This window comes from Neoarius graeffei, chromosome 10, assembly GCF_027579695.1.
Source record: "Neoarius graeffei isolate fNeoGra1 chromosome 10, fNeoGra1.pri, whole genome shotgun sequence".
NCBI lineage: Eukaryota > Metazoa > Chordata > Actinopteri > Siluriformes > Ariidae > Neoarius > Neoarius graeffei.
The window spans coordinates 82,425,781-82,443,862 of record NC_083578.1 but is presented as its reverse complement, the minus strand read 5'-3'; the positions used below and the strand labels follow the sequence as shown (position 1 = coordinate 82,443,862).

Here is an 18,082-nt window from a genome sequence, read left to right as displayed (position 1 = left end):
TTTTCAATAGCTGCATAAGAATCTTAGAAAAGCGCCCACTGCAATTTTTCTAACATTTTTTTTTTTAAACTAGATTGTCACCTCAGCCTCATTAGGGTTTCTTTCACCTTGTATGGATTTCCTGTGGTTTGGGCGTGAAAACCCAGTTTTGCGCAAGCGCGACATGATCGCACTAGAAAGCATGGTCAAGCCGCCAGTGTTGCTGTAGTCTTTTTAGTTGTGAATTACGAGTATTTCCTCACGTGTTAATAATTCGCCATGTCAAAACAAGCGTAACTTTCCTCCTTCTTTCTACATGAAGACAGGTAAGCAATTTATTATATATTTTTTTTTCCATCAAAGTTGCATTTTGTGGCTTTGAAGCTAAGTTTTAGTGTGCCATTTCTAGAATACAACATCAAAAAAACGTGGAAGAAATAGCGATAATGGAAGAGCCAGTTTCTAAGCTACCTAAAACTAGCAATTTTAATTACAGTGGTATGCAAAAGTTCGAGCACCCCTGGTCAAAATTGCTGTTACTGTGAACAGTTAAGCAAGTTGAACATGAAATGATCTCCAAAAGGCATAAAGTTAAAGATGACTCATTCCCTTTATATTTTAAGCAAAAACAATTTTTTTTATTTTCATCTTTTACATTTCCAAAATGACAAAAAAGGAAAAGGGCCCGAAGCAAAGGTTTGGGCACCCTGCATGATTAGTACCTAGTAACACCCCCTTTGACAAGTATCACAGCTTGTAAACACTTTTCGTAGCCAGCTAATAATCTTTCAGTTCTTACTTGGGGGATTTTCACACATTCGTCCTTGCAAAAGGCTTCCAGTTCTACAAGTTTCTTGGGCTGTCTTGCATGCACTGCTCTTTTGAGATCTATCCACAGATTTTCAATGATGTTTAGGTCAGGGGACTGTGAGGGCCCGGGCAAAACCTTCAGCTTGGGCCTCTTGAGGTATTCCATTGTCGATTTTGAGGTGCGTTTTGGATCATCGTCTTATTGTAGGACCCGTCCTCTTTTTAACTTCAACTTTTTTACAGATGGTGTGATGTTTGCTTCCAGAATTTGCTAGTATTTATTCGAATCCATGCTTCCCTCGACCAGTGAAATGTGCCCTGTGCTACTGGCTGCAACACAACCCCAAAGCATGATCGATCCACACCCATGCTTCAGAGTTGGAGAGGTGTTCTTTTCCTGGAATTTTGCACCCTTTTTTCTTCCAAACATACCTTTGCACATTGTGGCCAAAAAGCTCTATTTTGATTTCATCAGTCCACAGGACTTGTTTCCAAAATGCGTCAGGCTTATTTAGATGTTCATTTGCAAACTTCAGACGCTGAAGTTTGTGGCTAGGACGCAGGAACGGTTTTCTTCTGATGACTCTCCCATGAAGGTCATGTTTGTTCAGGTGTCGCTGCATAGTAGAACAGCGCACCACCACTCCAGGGTCTGCTAAATCTTTCTGAAGGTCTTTTGCAGTCAAACAGAGGTTTTTATTTGCCTTTCTAGCAATCCAACGAGCAGTTCTTTCAGACAGTTTTCTTCATCTTCCAGACCTCACCTTGATCTCAACTGTTTCTGTTAACTGCCATTTCTTAATAACATTACAGTCTGAGGAAACAGCTACCTGAAAACACTTTGCTATGTTCTTGTAGCCTTCTCCTGCTTTGTGAGCACCAATTATTTTATTATTCAGAATGCGACGGAGTTGCTTAGAGGAGCCCATGGCTGTTGATTTTAGGGAGAAGTTTGAGGAGTCAGAGAATTTATACAGCTTTGAAACCTGCATCATCTGACCTTTCCTAATGAAGAATTTGAACAAGCCACAGCTCAATAACCTAATTAAGGTCTGTAACCTTGGTAAAAGTTACCTGAGAACTCAAATGTATCGGGGTGCCCAAACTTTCACATGGTGTTCCTTTTCTTTATTTCACTCTCCAGTTGTACAAAACAAAAATAATGCTTTGCAGTAAACGCTGAAAAGAAATGTCTCGTCTTTACCTTTATGCCTTTTGGTGATCAGTTCATCTTCTGCTCATTTAACTATTCACAGTAACAGACATTTTCAAGAAAGAAAACACAACTTTATTCATCACACACTTGTGAAATTTCCTCTCTGCATTTAACCCATCTGAAGCAGTGAACACACACGTGAGCAATGAGCACACACATACCCAGAGCAGTGGGCAACCATGCTAACAGCGCCTGGGGAGCAGTTGGGAGTTAGGTGCCTCGCTCAAGGGCATCTGAGCCCAAGGCCGTCCCATATTAACCTAACCTGCATGTCTTTGGATTGTCGGGGAAACCAGAGCACCCGAAGGAAACCCATGCAGACACGGGGAGAACATGCAAACTCCACACAGAAAGGCCCTCGCTGGCTCGAACCCAGGACCTTCTTGCTGTGAGGCGACAGTGCTAATCACGACACCACGGTGCCGCCCCCAAGCAGTATATAAAGGGTATACATAAGTACCTTAGCGGGTACTGCGCCACTGACAAGCCATTGTACCCTTAAACGTACACTATTGTACTTTATTTTCTGAATGCACATGCTCTAAACCAGAGCTCTATGTTCATGCGGGTTTAATCTCTAACCTAAAATCGAACAAACCTCTTTTAGTTGCTCAAGAATGTCTAAAGGCAAAGAATAGTTAGACAGGGGCGTAGCTGGGGGGGGTGGGGTGTCTTGGGGTGCCCGTGACCCCCCCCCCCCCCTTTGTTGGACAATACATTTTTTCAATAGCTGCATAAGAATCTTAGAAAAGCGCCCACTGCAATTTTTCTAACATTTTTTTTTTTAAACTAGATTGTCACCTCAGCCTCATTAGGGTTTCTTTCACCTTGTATGGATTTCCTGTGGTTTGGGCGTGAAAACCCAGTTCTGCGCAAGCGCGACATGATCGCACTAGAAAGCATGGTCAAGCTGCCAGTGTTGCTGCAGTCTTTTTAGTTGCGAATTACGAGTATTTCCTCACGTGTTAATAATTCGCCATGTCAAAACAAGCGTAACTTTCCTCCTTCTTTCTACATGAAGACAGGTAAGCAATTTATTATATATTTTTTTTCCATCAAAGTTGCATTTTGTGGCTTTGAAGCTAAGTTTTAGTGTGCCATTTCTAGAATACAACATCAAAAAAACGTGGAAGAAATAGCGATAATGGAAGAGCCAGTTTCTAAGCTACCTAAAACTAGCAATTTTAATTACAGTGGTATGCAAAAGTTCGAGCACCCCTGGTCAAAATTGCTGTTACTGTGAACAGTTAAGCAAGTTGAACATGAAATGATCTCCAAAAGGCATAAAGTTAAAGATGACTCATTCCCTTTATATTTTAAGCAAAAACAATTTTTTTTATTTTCATCTTTTACATTTCCAAAATGACAAAAAAGGAAAAGGGCCCGAAGCAAAGGTTTGGGCACCCTGCATGATTAGTACCTAGTAACACCCCCTTTGACAAGTATCACAGCTTGTAAACACTTTTTGTAGCCAGCTAATAATCTTTCAGTTCTTACCTGGGGGATTTTCACACATTCGTCCTTGCAAAAGGCTTCCAGTTCTACAAGTTTCTTGGGCTGTCTTGCATGCACTGCTCTTTTGAGATCTATCCACAGATTTTCAATGATGTTTAGGTCAGGGGACTGTGAGGGCCCGGGCAAAACCTTCAGCTTGGGCCTCTTGAGGTATTCCATTGTCGATTTTGAGGTGCGTTTTGGATCATCGTCTTATTGTAGGACCCGTCCTCTTTTTAACTTCAACTTTTTTACAGATGGTGTGATGTTTGCTTCCAGAATTTGCTAGTATTTATTCGAATCCATGCTTCCCTCGACCAGTGAAATGTGCCCTGTGCTACTGGCTGCAACACAACCCCAAAGCATGATCGATCCACACCCATGCTTCAGAGTTGGAGAGGTGTTCTTTTCCTGGAATTTTGCACCCTTTTTTCTTCCAAACATACCTTTGCACATTGTGGCCAAAAAGCTCTATTTTGATTTCATCAGTCCACAGGACTTGTTTCCAAAATGCGTCAGGCTTATTTAGATGTTCATTTGCAAACTTCAGACGCTGAAGTTTGTGGCTAGGACGCAGGAACGGTTTTCTTCTGATGACTCTCCCATGAAGGTCATGTTTGTTCAGGTGTCGCTGCATAGTAGAACAGCGCACCACCACTCCAGGGTCTGCTAAATCTTTCTGAAGGTCTTTTGCAGTCAAACAGAGGTTTTTATTTGCCTTTCTAGCAATCCAACGAGCAGTTCTTTCAGACAGTTTTCTTCATCTTCCAGACCTCACCTTGATCTCAACTGTTTCTGTTAACTGCCATTTCTTAATAACATTACAGTCTGAGGAAACAGCTACCTGAAAACACTTTGCTATGTTCTTGTAGCCTTCTCCTGCTTTGTGAGCACCAATTATTTTATTATTCAGAATGCGACGGAGTTGCTTAGAGGAGCCCATGGCTGTTGATTTTAGGGAGAAGTTTGAGGAGTCAGAGAATTTATACAGCTTTGAAACCTGCATCATCTGACCTTTCCTAATGAAGAATTTGAACAAGCCACAGCTCAATAACCTAATTAAGGTCTGTAACCTTGGTAAAAGTTACCTGAGAACTCAAATGTATCGGGGTGCCCAAACTTTCACATGGTGTTCCTTTTCTTTATTTCACTCTCCAGTTGTACAAAACAAAAATAATGCTTTGCAGTAAACGCTGAAAAGAAATGTCTCGTCTTTACCTTTATGCCTTTTGGTGATCAGTTCATCTTCTGCTCATTTAACTATTCACAGTAACAGACATTTTCAAGAAAGAAAACACAACTTTATTCATCACACACTTGTGAAATTTCCTCTCTGCATTTAACCCATCTGAAGCAGTGAACACACACGTGAGCAATGAGCACACACATACCCAGAGCAGTGGGCAACCATGCTAACAGCGCCTGGGGAGCAGTTGGGAGTTAGGTGCCTCGCTCAAGGGCATCTGAGCCCAAGGCCGTCCCATATTAACCTAACCTGCATGTCTTTGGATTGTCGGGGAAACCAGAGCACCCGAAGGAAACCCATGCAGACACGGGGAGAACATGCAAACTCCACACAGAAAGGCCCTCGCTGGCTCGAACCCAGGACCTTCTTGCTGTGAGGCGACAGTGCTAATCACGACACCACGGTGCCGCCCCCAAGCAGTATATAAAGGGTATACATAAGTACCTTAGCGGGTACTGCGCCACTGACAAGCCATTGTACCCTTAAACGTACACTATTGTACTTTATTTTCTGAATGCACATGCTCTAAACCAGAGCTCTATGTTCATGCGGGTTTAATCTCTAACCTAAAATCGAACAAACCTCTTTTAGTTGCTCAAGAATGTCTAAAGGCAAAGAATAGTTAGACAGGGGCGTAGCTGGGGGGGGTGGGGTGTCTTGGGGTGCCCGTGACCCCCCCCCCCCCCTTTGTTGGACAATACATTTTTTCAATAGCTGCATAAGAATCTTAGAAAAGCGCCCACTGCAATTTTTCTAACATTTTTTTTTTTAAACTAGATTGTCACCTCAGCCTCATTAGGGTTTCTTTCACCTTGTATGGATTTCCTGTGGTTTGGGCGTGAAAACCCAGTTCTGCGCAAGCGCGACATGATCGCACTAGAAAGCATGGTCAAGCTGCCAGTGTTGCTGCAGTCTTTTTAGTTGCGAATTACGAGTATTTCCTCACGTGTTAATAATTCGCCATGTCAAAACAAGCGTAACTTTCCTCCTTCTTTCTACATGAAGACAGGTAAGCAATTTATTATATATTTTTTTTCCATCAAAGTTGCATTTTGTGGCTTTGAAGCTAAGTTTTAGTGTGCCATTTCTAGAATACAACATCAAAAAAACGTGGAAGAAATAGCGATAATGGAAGAGCCAGTTTCTAAGCTACCTAAAACTAGCAATTTTAATTACAGTGGTATGCAAAAGTTCGAGCACCCCTGGTCAAAATTGCTGTTACTGTGAACAGTTAAGCAAGTTGAACATGAAATGATCTCCAAAAGGCATAAAGTTAAAGATGACTCATTCCCTTTATATTTTAAGCAAAAACAATTTTTTTTATTTTCATCTTTTACATTTCCAAAATGACAAAAAAGGAAAAGGGCCCGAAGCAAAGGTTTGGGCACCCTGCATGATTAGTACCTAGTAACACCCCCTTTGACAAGTATCACAGCTTGTAAACACTTTTTGTAGCCAGCTAATAATCTTTCAGTTCTTACCTGGGGGATTTTCACACATTCGTCCTTGCAAAAGGCTTCCAGTTCTACAAGTTTCTTGGGCTGTCTTGCATGCACTGCTCTTTTGAGATCTATCCACAGATTTTCAATGATGTTTAGGTCAGGGGACTGTGAGGGCCCGGGCAAAACCTTCAGCTTGGGCCTCTTGAGGTATTCCATTGTCGATTTTGAGGTGCGTTTTGGATCATCGTCTTATTGTAGGACCCGTCCTCTTTTTAACTTCAACTTTTTTACAGATGGTGTGATGTTTGCTTCCAGAATTTGCTAGTATTTATTCGAATCCATGCTTCCCTCGACCAGTGAAATGTGCCCTGTGCTACTGGCTGCAACACAACCCCAAAGCATGATCGATCCACACCCATGCTTCAGAGTTGGAGAGGTGTTCTTTTCCTGGAATTTTGCACCCTTTTTTCTTCCAAACATACCTTTGCACATTGTGGCCAAAAAGCTCTATTTTGATTTCATCAGTCCACAGGACTTGTTTCCAAAATGCGTCAGGCTTATTTAGATGTTCATTTGCAAACTTCAGACGCTGAAGTTTGTGGCTAGGACGCAGGAACGGTTTTCTTCTGATGACTCTCCCATGAAGGTCATGTTTGTTCAGGTGTCGCTGCATAGTAGAACAGCGCACCACCACTCCAGGGTCTGCTAAATCTTTCTGAAGGTCTTTTGCAGTCAAACAGAGGTTTTTATTTGCCTTTCTAGCAATCCAACGAGCAGTTCTTTCAGACAGTTTTCTTCATCTTCCAGACCTCACCTTGATCTCAACTGTTTCTGTTAACTGCCATTTCTTAATAACATTACAGTCTGAGGAAACAGCTACCTGAAAACACTTTGCTATGTTCTTGTAGCCTTCTCCTGCTTTGTGAGCACCAATTATTTTATTATTCAGAATGCGACGGAGTTGCTTAGAGGAGCCCATGGCTGTTGATTTTAGGGAGAAGTTTGAGGAGTCAGAGAATTTATACAGCTTTGAAACCTGCATCATCTGACCTTTCCTAATGAAGAATTTGAACAAGCCACAGCTCAATAACCTAATTAAGGTCTGTAACCTTGGTAAAAGTTACCTGAGAACTCAAATGTATCGGGGTGCCCAAACTTTCACATGGTGTTCCTTTTCTTTATTTCACTCTCCAGTTGTACAAAACAAAAATAATGCTTTGCAGTAAACGCTGAAAAGAAATGTCTCGTCTTTACCTTTATGCCTTTTGGTGATCAGTTCATCTTCTGCTCATTTAACTATTCACAGTAACAGACATTTTCAAGAAAGAAAACACAACTTTATTCATCACACACTTGTGAAATTTCCTCTCTGCATTTAACCCATCTGAAGCAGTGAACACACACGTGAGCAATGAGCACACACATACCCAGAGCAGTGGGCAACCATGCTAACAGCGCCTGGGGAGCAGTTGGGAGTTAGGTGCCTCGCTCAAGGGCATCTGAGCCCAAGGCCGTCCCATATTAACCTAACCTGCATGTCTTTGGATTGTCGGGGAAACCAGAGCACCCGAAGGAAACCCATGCAGACACGGGGAGAACATGCAAACTCCACACAGAAAGGCCCTCGCTGGCTCGAACCCAGGACCTTCTTGCTGTGAGGCGACAGTGCTAATCACGACACCACGGTGCCGCCCCCAAGCAGTATATAAAGGGTATACATAAGTACCTTAGCGGGTACTGCGCCACTGACAAGCCATTGTACCCTTAAACGTACACTATTGTACTTTATTTTCTGAATGCACATGCTCTAAACCAGAGCTCTATGTTCATGCGGGTTTAATCTCTAACCTAAAATCGAACAAACCTCTTTTAGTTGCTCAAGAATGTCTAAAGGCAAAGAATAGTTAGACAGGGGCGTAGCTGGGGGGGGTGGGGTGTCTTGGGGTGCCCGTGACCCCCCCCCCCCCCTTTGTTGGACAATACATTTTTTCAATAGCTGCATAAGAATCTTAGAAAAGCGCCCACTGCAATTTTTCTAACATTTTTTTTTTTAAACTAGATTGTCACCTCAGCCTCATTAGGGTTTCTTTCACCTTGTATGGATTTCCTGTGGTTTGGGCGTGAAAACCCAGTTCTGCGCAAGCGCGACATGATCGCACTAGAAAGCATGGTCAAGCTGCCAGTGTTGCTGCAGTCTTTTTAGTTGCGAATTACGAGTATTTCCTCACGTGTTAATAATTCGCCATGTCAAAACAAGCGTAACTTTCCTCCTTCTTTCTACATGAAGACAGGTAAGCAATTTATTATATATTTTTTTTCCATCAAAGTTGCATTTTGTGGCTTTGAAGCTAAGTTTTAGTGTGCCATTTCTAGAATACAACATCAAAAAAACGTGGAAGAAATAGCGATAATGGAAGAGCCAGTTTCTAAGCTACCTAAAACTAGCAATTTTAATTACAGTGGTATGCAAAAGTTCGAGCACCCCTGGTCAAAATTGCTGTTACTGTGAACAGTTAAGCAAGTTGAACATGAAATGATCTCCAAAAGGCATAAAGTTAAAGATGACTCATTCCCTTTATATTTTAAGCAAAAACAATTTTTTTTATTTTCATCTTTTACATTTCCAAAATGACAAAAAAGGAAAAGGGCCCGAAGCAAAGGTTTGGGCACCCTGCATGATTAGTACCTAGTAACACCCCCTTTGACAAGTATCACAGCTTGTAAACACTTTTTGTAGCCAGCTAATAATCTTTCAGTTCTTACCTGGGGGATTTTCACACATTCGTCCTTGCAAAAGGCTTCCAGTTCTACAAGTTTCTTGGGCTGTCTTGCATGCACTGCTCTTTTGAGATCTATCCACAGATTTTCAATGATGTTTAGGTCAGGGGACTGTGAGGGCCCGGGCAAAACCTTCAGCTTGGGCCTCTTGAGGTATTCCATTGTCGATTTTGAGGTGCGTTTTGGATCATCGTCTTATTGTAGGACCCGTCCTCTTTTTAACTTCAACTTTTTTACAGATGGTGTGATGTTTGCTTCCAGAATTTGCTAGTATTTATTCGAATCCATGCTTCCCTCGACCAGTGAAATGTGCCCTGTGCTACTGGCTGCAACACAACCCCAAAGCATGATCGATCCACACCCATGCTTCAGAGTTGGAGAGGTGTTCTTTTCCTGGAATTTTGCACCCTTTTTTCTTCCAAACATACCTTTGCACATTGTGGCCAAAAAGCTCTATTTTGATTTCATCAGTCCACAGGACTTGTTTCCAAAATGCGTCAGGCTTATTTAGATGTTCATTTGCAAACTTCAGACGCTGAAGTTTGTGGCTAGGACGCAGGAACGGTTTTCTTCTGATGACTCTCCCATGAAGGTCATGTTTGTTCAGGTGTCGCTGCATAGTAGAACAGCGCACCACCACTCCAGGGTCTGCTAAATCTTTCTGAAGGTCTTTTGCAGTCAAACAGAGGTTTTTATTTGCCTTTCTAGCAATCCAACGAGCAGTTCTTTCAGACAGTTTTCTTCATCTTCCAGACCTCACCTTGATCTCAACTGTTTCTGTTAACTGCCATTTCTTAATAACATTACAGTCTGAGGAAACAGCTACCTGAAAACACTTTGCTATGTTCTTGTAGCCTTCTCCTGCTTTGTGAGCACCAATTATTTTATTATTCAGAATGCGACGGAGTTGCTTAGAGGAGCCCATGGCTGTTGATTTTAGGGAGAAGTTTGAGGAGTCAGAGAATTTATACAGCTTTGAAACCTGCATCATCTGACCTTTCCTAATGAAGAATTTGAACAAGCCACAGCTCAATAACCTAATTAAGGTCTGTAACCTTGGTAAAAGTTACCTGAGAACTCAAATGTATCGGGGTGCCCAAACTTTCACATGGTGTTCCTTTTCTTTATTTCACTCTCCAGTTGTACAAAACAAAAATAATGCTTTGCAGTAAACGCTGAAAAGAAATGTCTCGTCTTTACCTTTATGCCTTTTGGTGATCAGTTCATCTTCTGCTCATTTAACTATTCACAGTAACAGACATTTTCAAGAAAGAAAACACAACTTTATTCATCACACACTTGTGAAATTTCCTCTCTGCATTTAACCCATCTGAAGCAGTGAACACACACGTGAGCAATGAGCACACACATACCCAGAGCAGTGGGCAACCATGCTAACAGCGCCTGGGGAGCAGTTGGGAGTTAGGTGCCTCGCTCAAGGGCATCTGAGCCCAAGGCCGTCCCATATTAACCTAACCTGCATGTCTTTGGATTGTCGGGGAAACCAGAGCACCCGAAGGAAACCCATGCAGACACGGGGAGAACATGCAAACTCCACACAGAAAGGCCCTCGCTGGCTCGAACCCAGGACCTTCTTGCTGTGAGGCGACAGTGCTAATCACGACACCACGGTGCCGCCCCCAAGCAGTATATAAAGGGTATACATAAGTACCTTAGCGGGTACTGCGCCACTGACAAGCCATTGTACCCTTAAACGTACACTATTGTACTTTATTTTCTGAATGCACATGCTCTAAACCAGAGCTCTATGTTCATGCGGGTTTAATCTCTAACCTAAAATCGAACAAACCTCTTTTAGTTGCTCAAGAATGTCTAAAGGCAAAGAATAGTTAGACAGGGGCGTAGCTGGGGGGGGTGGGGTGTCTTGGGGTGCCCGTGACCCCCCCCCCTTTGTTGGACAATACATTTTTTCAATAGCTGCATAAGAATCTTAGAAAAGCGCCCACTGCAATTTTTCTAACATTTTTTTTTTAAACTAGATTGTCACCTCAGCCTCATTAGGGTTTCTTTCACCTTGTATGGATTTCCTGTGGTTTGGGCGTGAAAACCCAGTTCTGCGCAAGCGCGACATGATCGCACTAGAAAGCATGGTCAAGCTGCCAGTGTTGCTGCAGTCTTTTTAGTTGCGAATTACGAGTATTTCCTCACGTGTTAATAATTCGCCATGTCAAAACAAGCGTAACTTTCCTCCTTCTTTCTACATGAAGACAGGTAAGCAATTTATTATATATTTTTTTTCCATCAAAGTTGCATTTTGTGGCTTTGAAGCTAAGTTTTAGTGTGCCATTTCTAGAATACAACATCAAAAAAACGTGGAAGAAATAGCGATAATGGAAGAGCCAGTTTCTAAGCTACCTAAAACTAGCAATTTTAATTACAGTGGTATGCAAAAGTTCGAGCACCCCTGGTCAAAATTGCTGTTACTGTGAACAGTTAAGCAAGTTGAACATGAAATGATCTCCAAAAGGCATAAAGTTAAAGATGACTCATTCCCTTTATATTTTAAGCAAAAACAATTTTTTTTATTTTCATCTTTTACATTTCCAAAATGACAAAAAAGGAAAAGGGCCCGAAGCAAAGGTTTGGGCACCCTGCATGATTAGTACCTAGTAACACCCCCTTTGACAAGTATCACAGCTTGTAAACACTTTTTGTAGCCAGCTAATAATCTTTCAGTTCTTACCTGGGGGATTTTCACACATTCGTCCTTGCAAAAGGCTTCCAGTTCTACAAGTTTCTTGGGCTGTCTTGCATGCACTGCTCTTTTGAGATCTATCCACAGATTTTCAATGATGTTTAGGTCAGGGGACTGTGAGGGCCCGGGCAAAACCTTCAGCTTGGGCCTCTTGAGGTATTCCATTGTCGATTTTGAGGTGCGTTTTGGATCATCGTCTTATTGTAGGACCCGTCCTCTTTTTAACTTCAACTTTTTTACAGATGGTGTGATGTTTGCTTCCAGAATTTGCTAGTATTTATTCGAATCCATGCTTCCCTCGACCAGTGAAATGTGCCCTGTGCTACTGGCTGCAACACAACCCCAAAGCATGATCGATCCACACCCATGCTTCAGAGTTGGAGAGGTGTTCTTTTCCTGAAATTTGGCACCCTTTTTTCTTCCAAACATACCTTTGCACATTGTGGCCAAAAAGTTCTATTTTGATTTCATCAGTCCACAGGACTTGTTTCCAAAATGCGTCAGGCATATTTAGATGTTCATTTGCAAACTTTAGACGCTGAAGTTTGTGGCTAGGACGCAGGAACGGTTTTCTTCTGATGACTCTTCCATGAAGGTCATGTTTGTTCAGGTGTCGCTGCATAGTAGAACAGTGCACCACCACTCCAGGGTCTGCTAAATCTTTCTGAAGGTCTTTTGCAGTCAAACAGAGGTTTTTATTTGCCTTTCTAGCAATCCAACGAGCAGTTCTTTCAGAAAGTTTTCTTCATCTTCCAGACCTCACCTTGATCTCAACTGTTTCTGTTAACTGCCATTTCTTAATAACATTACAATCTGAGGAAACAGTTACCTGAAAACACTTTGCTACGTTCTTGTAGCCTTCTCCTGCTTTGTGAGCACCAATTATTTTATTATTCAGAATGCGACGGAGTTGCTTAGAGGAGCCCATGGCTGTTGATTTTAGGGACAAGTTTGAGGAGTCAGAGAATTTATACAGCTTTGGAATCTGCATCATCTGACCTTTCCTAACGAAGAATTTGAACAAGCCACAGCTCAATAACCTAATTAAGGTCTGTAACCTTGGTAAAAGTTACCTGAGAACTCAAATGTATCGGGGTGCCCAAACTTTCACATGGTGTTCCTTTTCTTTTTTTCACTCTCCAGTTGTACAAAACAAAAATAATGCTTTGCAGTAAACGCTGAAAAGAAATGTCTCGTCTTTACCTTTATGCCTTTTGGTGATCAGTTCATCTTCTGCTCATTTAACTATTCACAGTAACAGACATTTTCAAGAAAGAAAGCACAACTTTATTCATCACACACTTGTGAAATTTCCAAAATAATTAGTTTTTCTTTTGTTTCAGACATGTAAAAGCTTTTTTACCTTTACCTAAAACTAATTATTTTGATTTAAGAAGAAGACATAATGAACGTAATATATTTATTTGTGAAATTTCCTCTCTGCATTTAATCCATCTGAAGCAGTGAACACACACGTGAGCAATGAGCACACACACATACCCAGAGCAGTGGGCAGCCATGCTAACAGCGCCTGGGGAGCAGTTGGGAGTTAGGTGCCTCGCTCAAGGGCATCTGAGCCCAAGGCCGTCCCATATTAACCTAACCTGCATGTCTTTGGATTGTCGGGGAAACCAGAGCACCCGGAGGAAACCCATGCAGACACGGGGAGAACATGCAAACTCCACACAGAAAGGCTCTTGCCGGCCACTGGGTTCGAACCCAGAACCTTCTTGCTGTGAAGCGACTGTGCTAACCACTACACCACCCAGGAAGGGTGCCCAGACTTTTGCATGCCACTGTATTTTTTGTTACATAATGTACTCCGTGTCGCTTTCAAAAATCCTAGCTATGCTCTTGTTAGATGATCAGGTTGGACCTTCAGGACAAGCTACAGATCTTGAAGAACAAATTAAGCTGGTGGAAAAAGATGGCCTTGAGAAGTTCTGAATCACCTAAAAGAAGTGTGTTCGAGTTAGGTTGGAGATGAAACCTGCGATTATGCCGACTGAAAGGAAGACGCTTTGGTGATCACACGTTCTAACCTGTCTCCTGGTATGAATGAACCTCATATTAGAGGATTTCCCCAGATAGATCATGCAAACTCCACACAGAAAGGCTCTTGCCGGCCGCTGGGTTCGAACCCAGAACCTTCTTGCTGTGAGGCGACCGTGCTAACCACTACACCACCCAGTAAGGGTGCCCAGACTTTTGCATGCCACTGTATTTTTTGTTACATAATGTACTCCGTGTTGCTTTGAAAAATCCTAGCTACGCTCTTGTTAGATGATCAGGTTGGACTTTCAGGACAAGCTACAGATCTTGAAGAACAAATTAAGCTGGTGGAAACCCTTACAGAAAAACCAAATGAACTTCACATGTGATTTCTCACATGTGAAATATGTGGAAAATGTGTTTTGCACATGGGAAACATGTCATTTTGGCCCAATTTTATGTGAATCACATGTGGGAATGTTTTACACATGTGGTAACGTTTTCCACATGTGCTCTACATGGTAACACATGTTGCAAAATCTGATATCATGTATTCCACATGTGGTAACATGTGATCACATGTGAAATACATGGGAAATTCATGTATTTTTTTCTGTAAGGGAAAAGATGACCTTGAGAAGTTCTGAATCACCTAAAAGAAGTGTGTTCGAGTTAGGTTGGAGATGAAACCTGTGATTATGCCGACTGAAAGGAAGACGCTTTGGTGATCACATGTTCTAACCTGTCTCCTGGTATGAATGAACCTCATATTAGAGGATTTCCCCGGACAGTTCATGCAAACTCCACACAGAAAGGCTCTTGCTGGCTGCGAACCCAGAACCTTCTTCCTGTGAGGCGACCGTGCTAACCACTACACCACCCAGTAAGGGTGCCCAGACTTTTGCATGCCACTGTACAGTATTTTTTGTTACATACGCTACGTTCACACTGCAAGGCTTAATGCTCAATTCCGATTTTTTTGTGAAATCCGATTTTTTTGTGAGGTCGTTCACATTAACAAATATATGCGACTTGTATGTGATCCTCAGTATGAACGAAAAGCGACCTAAAAGTGTTCCGCATGCGCATTGCAGGATACGACGACGTCACACGCAGTGAGCATGGCCAGTGTTTACGGAAGTAAAACCGCCCGGTTGCGGTATGACCCATCCAATTTAGCTTGAATAGCTGCATCCCCCCAAATGGAAATCAGCTCCCTAACCTCTGCGTCCTTCCATTGAGAAGATTCAGAACCTTCACAGCCTGAAGCGTCCCTCGCATTGATGTCATGCGCAGGGGCGCAGATACGTTTTTTGAACGGGGGGGGACAAAAAACTGGGGGGGACAAAGCTGCCAGCAAACCAACCCCAATATGCCTGTCAAACTTGTTGTGGGTTACCATAGCAACCAAGCTCGAGCTCGCAACCTGTGCAGTCTGCGCAGCTCAACCAACCAAATATCAGTCTTTGTTTTATGTGAGTTGTTGCAACTATGTATACACTGCCGTGCACCTCAATAAACCGAATGGTAATTAGTCTTTTGATTTTTCCGTGAGGTTTGCCTTATGCAAAGAAAGACAGCATAGACGTTTTTTCCTCCCTATAAGTGGGGGGGGACCGAACGAGGTGAATTTAAATCTGGGTGGGACGAGTCCCACCCTATCTGCGCCCGTGATTATGCGCCATGTTGTTGTAACTTTTTTTGAGAGACCCGCCGCCTACTTCAGCGCAGAATAGTGACGTTTGTGGCTTGTTGATGACGTGTAAGTCGGATGAATGCGACCTGGCGGTTCAGACTGAAGTCGCATATGAAAAGAGCGGATAGGAATCAGAATTAGGACCACATATCCAAACGGCCTGGGTCGGATTTGAAAAAATCGGATCTGTGTCGTTCATATTGTCAATAAAAGATCGGATACAGGTCACATATGGGCGAAAAGATCGGATTTGAGTCACTTCAGCCTGCAGTGTGAACGTAGCCATAATGTCGCTTTGAAAAATCCTAGCTACGCTCTTGTTAGATGATCAGGTTGGACCTTCAGGACAAGCTACAGATCTTGAAGAACAAATTAAGCTGGTGGAAAAAGATGGCTTTGAGAAGTTCTGAATCACCTAAAAGAAGTGTGTTCGAGTTAGGTTGGAGATGAAACCTGCAATTAGGTCGACTGAAAGGAAGACGCTTTGGTGATCACATGTTCTAACCTGTCTTCTGGTATGAATGAACCTCGTGTTAGAGGATTTCCCCTGACAGGATGTGACGTCAGATGGGGTATTGCTGATTTGTTTGTCTGTTTCTCTCTCTCTATATATATACATACATACATATACATACATACACACACACTCACCTCCACCATTTTTGTAGCACAGGTAAGGGAAGCGCCACACGTTCCCCAGACCAACAGCGAAGCCCACACAGGACATCATGAAGTCCATCGGCCGGGTCCATGTCTCTCTCTCTGGCTGCACACGCGCGGTGTCGCTGTTTGCGGTGATCAGAATGCCGTTAGCGGCCTCGTGTCTCCCATTGGGAATGAGGTGGCTTTTATTCTCTTTCACCTCTGCACTCAGTGCGCTCTTCTCCATCCTAAACACACACACTCACACTCACAGAGCCCTAACCAGACAACAACAACAACAACAACAACAAAGACGGAGTGGGGGATCAGTCAGTACCTCTGGGATTGGAAATAATCCCAACTCTCTTTGTTCCTTTTTATTTGTCTGATGGCTCGAGTCAGTTTCCTTTAAATGTCCTTCTGTTCTTCTTCTTCTTCTTTCTATCTATCTATCTGATATAAACCTGTAAGGGTTAACAGGATCTGGTCCTCTGCCTTTTATTTCTATAAAGGCTGTTTTTTTTATTTATTATTATTATTATTCAGAATTATTATTTAAAATATATGCTTTTTTTTCAGTCAGGCTTCTCAGGGAGGTGTTTAAAAAAATCGTCCGCAGAAATAACCGGAGGGAAATAAGATGCTTGAGGAGGCTCGTGCGAAAAATGAAAGAAAAAAATTATCACCGGATTGAAAAGGGCACCTTCAAAAACAATCCACGAAACACTTGAAGGTGAGTCTGAAGAATCGCATCGGCACGTATCTCTCGAAGAGGAGGCGGCTGTCTGGACGGAAAAACCGGGCGCTGCTCGCGCGCTCAGCTCACCACTGTAAAGGAATTACATTCACCGGTTCACACGCACAAGAAATCCGCTTCTCCTACACCATCTCTCCCTGTGCGGATCCTCTCCGACTGCAGAAATAACACAACAGGTGTAACAGTGCGCTCTCTCTCTGTGTGTGTGTGTGTGTGTGGGTGGTGCTGGATCTCTTCTGTCTCTATAGTCTGTGTCCCCCCGCAGCTGGTTCTGCTGGTTGTGTCGTAACGCGCGTCACTCTGAGCTCACACCCCTCCTTCCTCTTCTCCCCGCACGAGGACGCGGACATCACTATGGAAGGCCAAATGGATCAGAAACACGCATGGTTACAATTTATTTCGAAGTGATCGCCCAAGCAAGGGTGGTGGTGTTGCCATATATGCAGTGGCGGATTTAGCAAATTGGGGGCCCCAGGCGCAGGCCCGGCCCCTCAAAAAAAAAGGGGGCGTCGCACCCTTGTGGCTACAGCCCCGCCCCCTCAACGGAGACTCAGATCACTTGTTTTCTTATGAAAATATAATGTATTATAGACGTATTAATAATTTGCATTTTCAAATACGGGCGGCACGGTGGTGTAGTGGTTAGCGCTGTCGCCTCACAGCAAGAAGGTCCTGGGTTCGAGCCCCGGGGCCGGCGAGGGCCTTTCTGTGTGGAGTTTGCATGTTCTCCCCGTGTCCGTGTGGGTTTCCTCCGGGTGCTCCGGTTTCCCCCACAGTCCAAAGACATGCAGGTTAGGTTAACTGGTGACTCTAAATTGACCGTAGGTGTGAATGTGAGTGTGAATGGTTGTCTGTGTCTATGTGTCAGCCCTGTGATGACCTGGCGACTTGTCCAGGGTGTACCCCGCCTTTCGCCCGTAGTCAGCTGGGATAGGCTCCAGCTTGCCTGCGACCCTGTAGAAGGATAAAGCAGCTAGAGATAATGAGATGAGATTTTCAAATACGAAATATTAAGTTGTTGAGCATTGCACAAAAATACATTTCACATAAACAGGGATGTGATTTGGGGCTGGTGAAATTATCTGAAAATTTTAGCCGGGGGTCTGGGGGCCGCAGGCCCCCAGCTAGTCCAGGGCAGCGGCCTGGTGGGGGGACAAGGGGGGGAAGCCCCCTGAAGCTCCTGGGTTCTGGGGTTTTCTGACTTAAAAATTGTACTAAAATGGCAAGCAAACACACAAGAAAAAACTTGTCATGATTAACAAATTCAAGCCAATTTAATGGTCAACATGCAACTCTTACACACACACACTCTCG

General features: G+C 43.2%; 1 protein-coding gene across 1 annotated transcript in view; it reads right to left on the bottom strand.

The window, feature by feature from the left end:
* LOC132893358 (sodium- and chloride-dependent creatine transporter 1-like) overlaps window positions 1–17,102 on the bottom strand; it is a 99,880-nt gene extending 82,778 nt beyond the window's left edge. The window contains exon 1 of the mRNA XM_060932408.1: window positions 16,021–17,102. Coding sequence (XP_060788391.1) covers window positions 16,021–16,258 — 238 coding nt within the window. The 5' untranslated portion in view covers window positions 16,259–17,102. The remainder of the gene's footprint in view (window positions 1–16,020) is intronic.
* Between the last annotated feature and the right edge of the window lie 980 nt (window positions 17,103–18,082).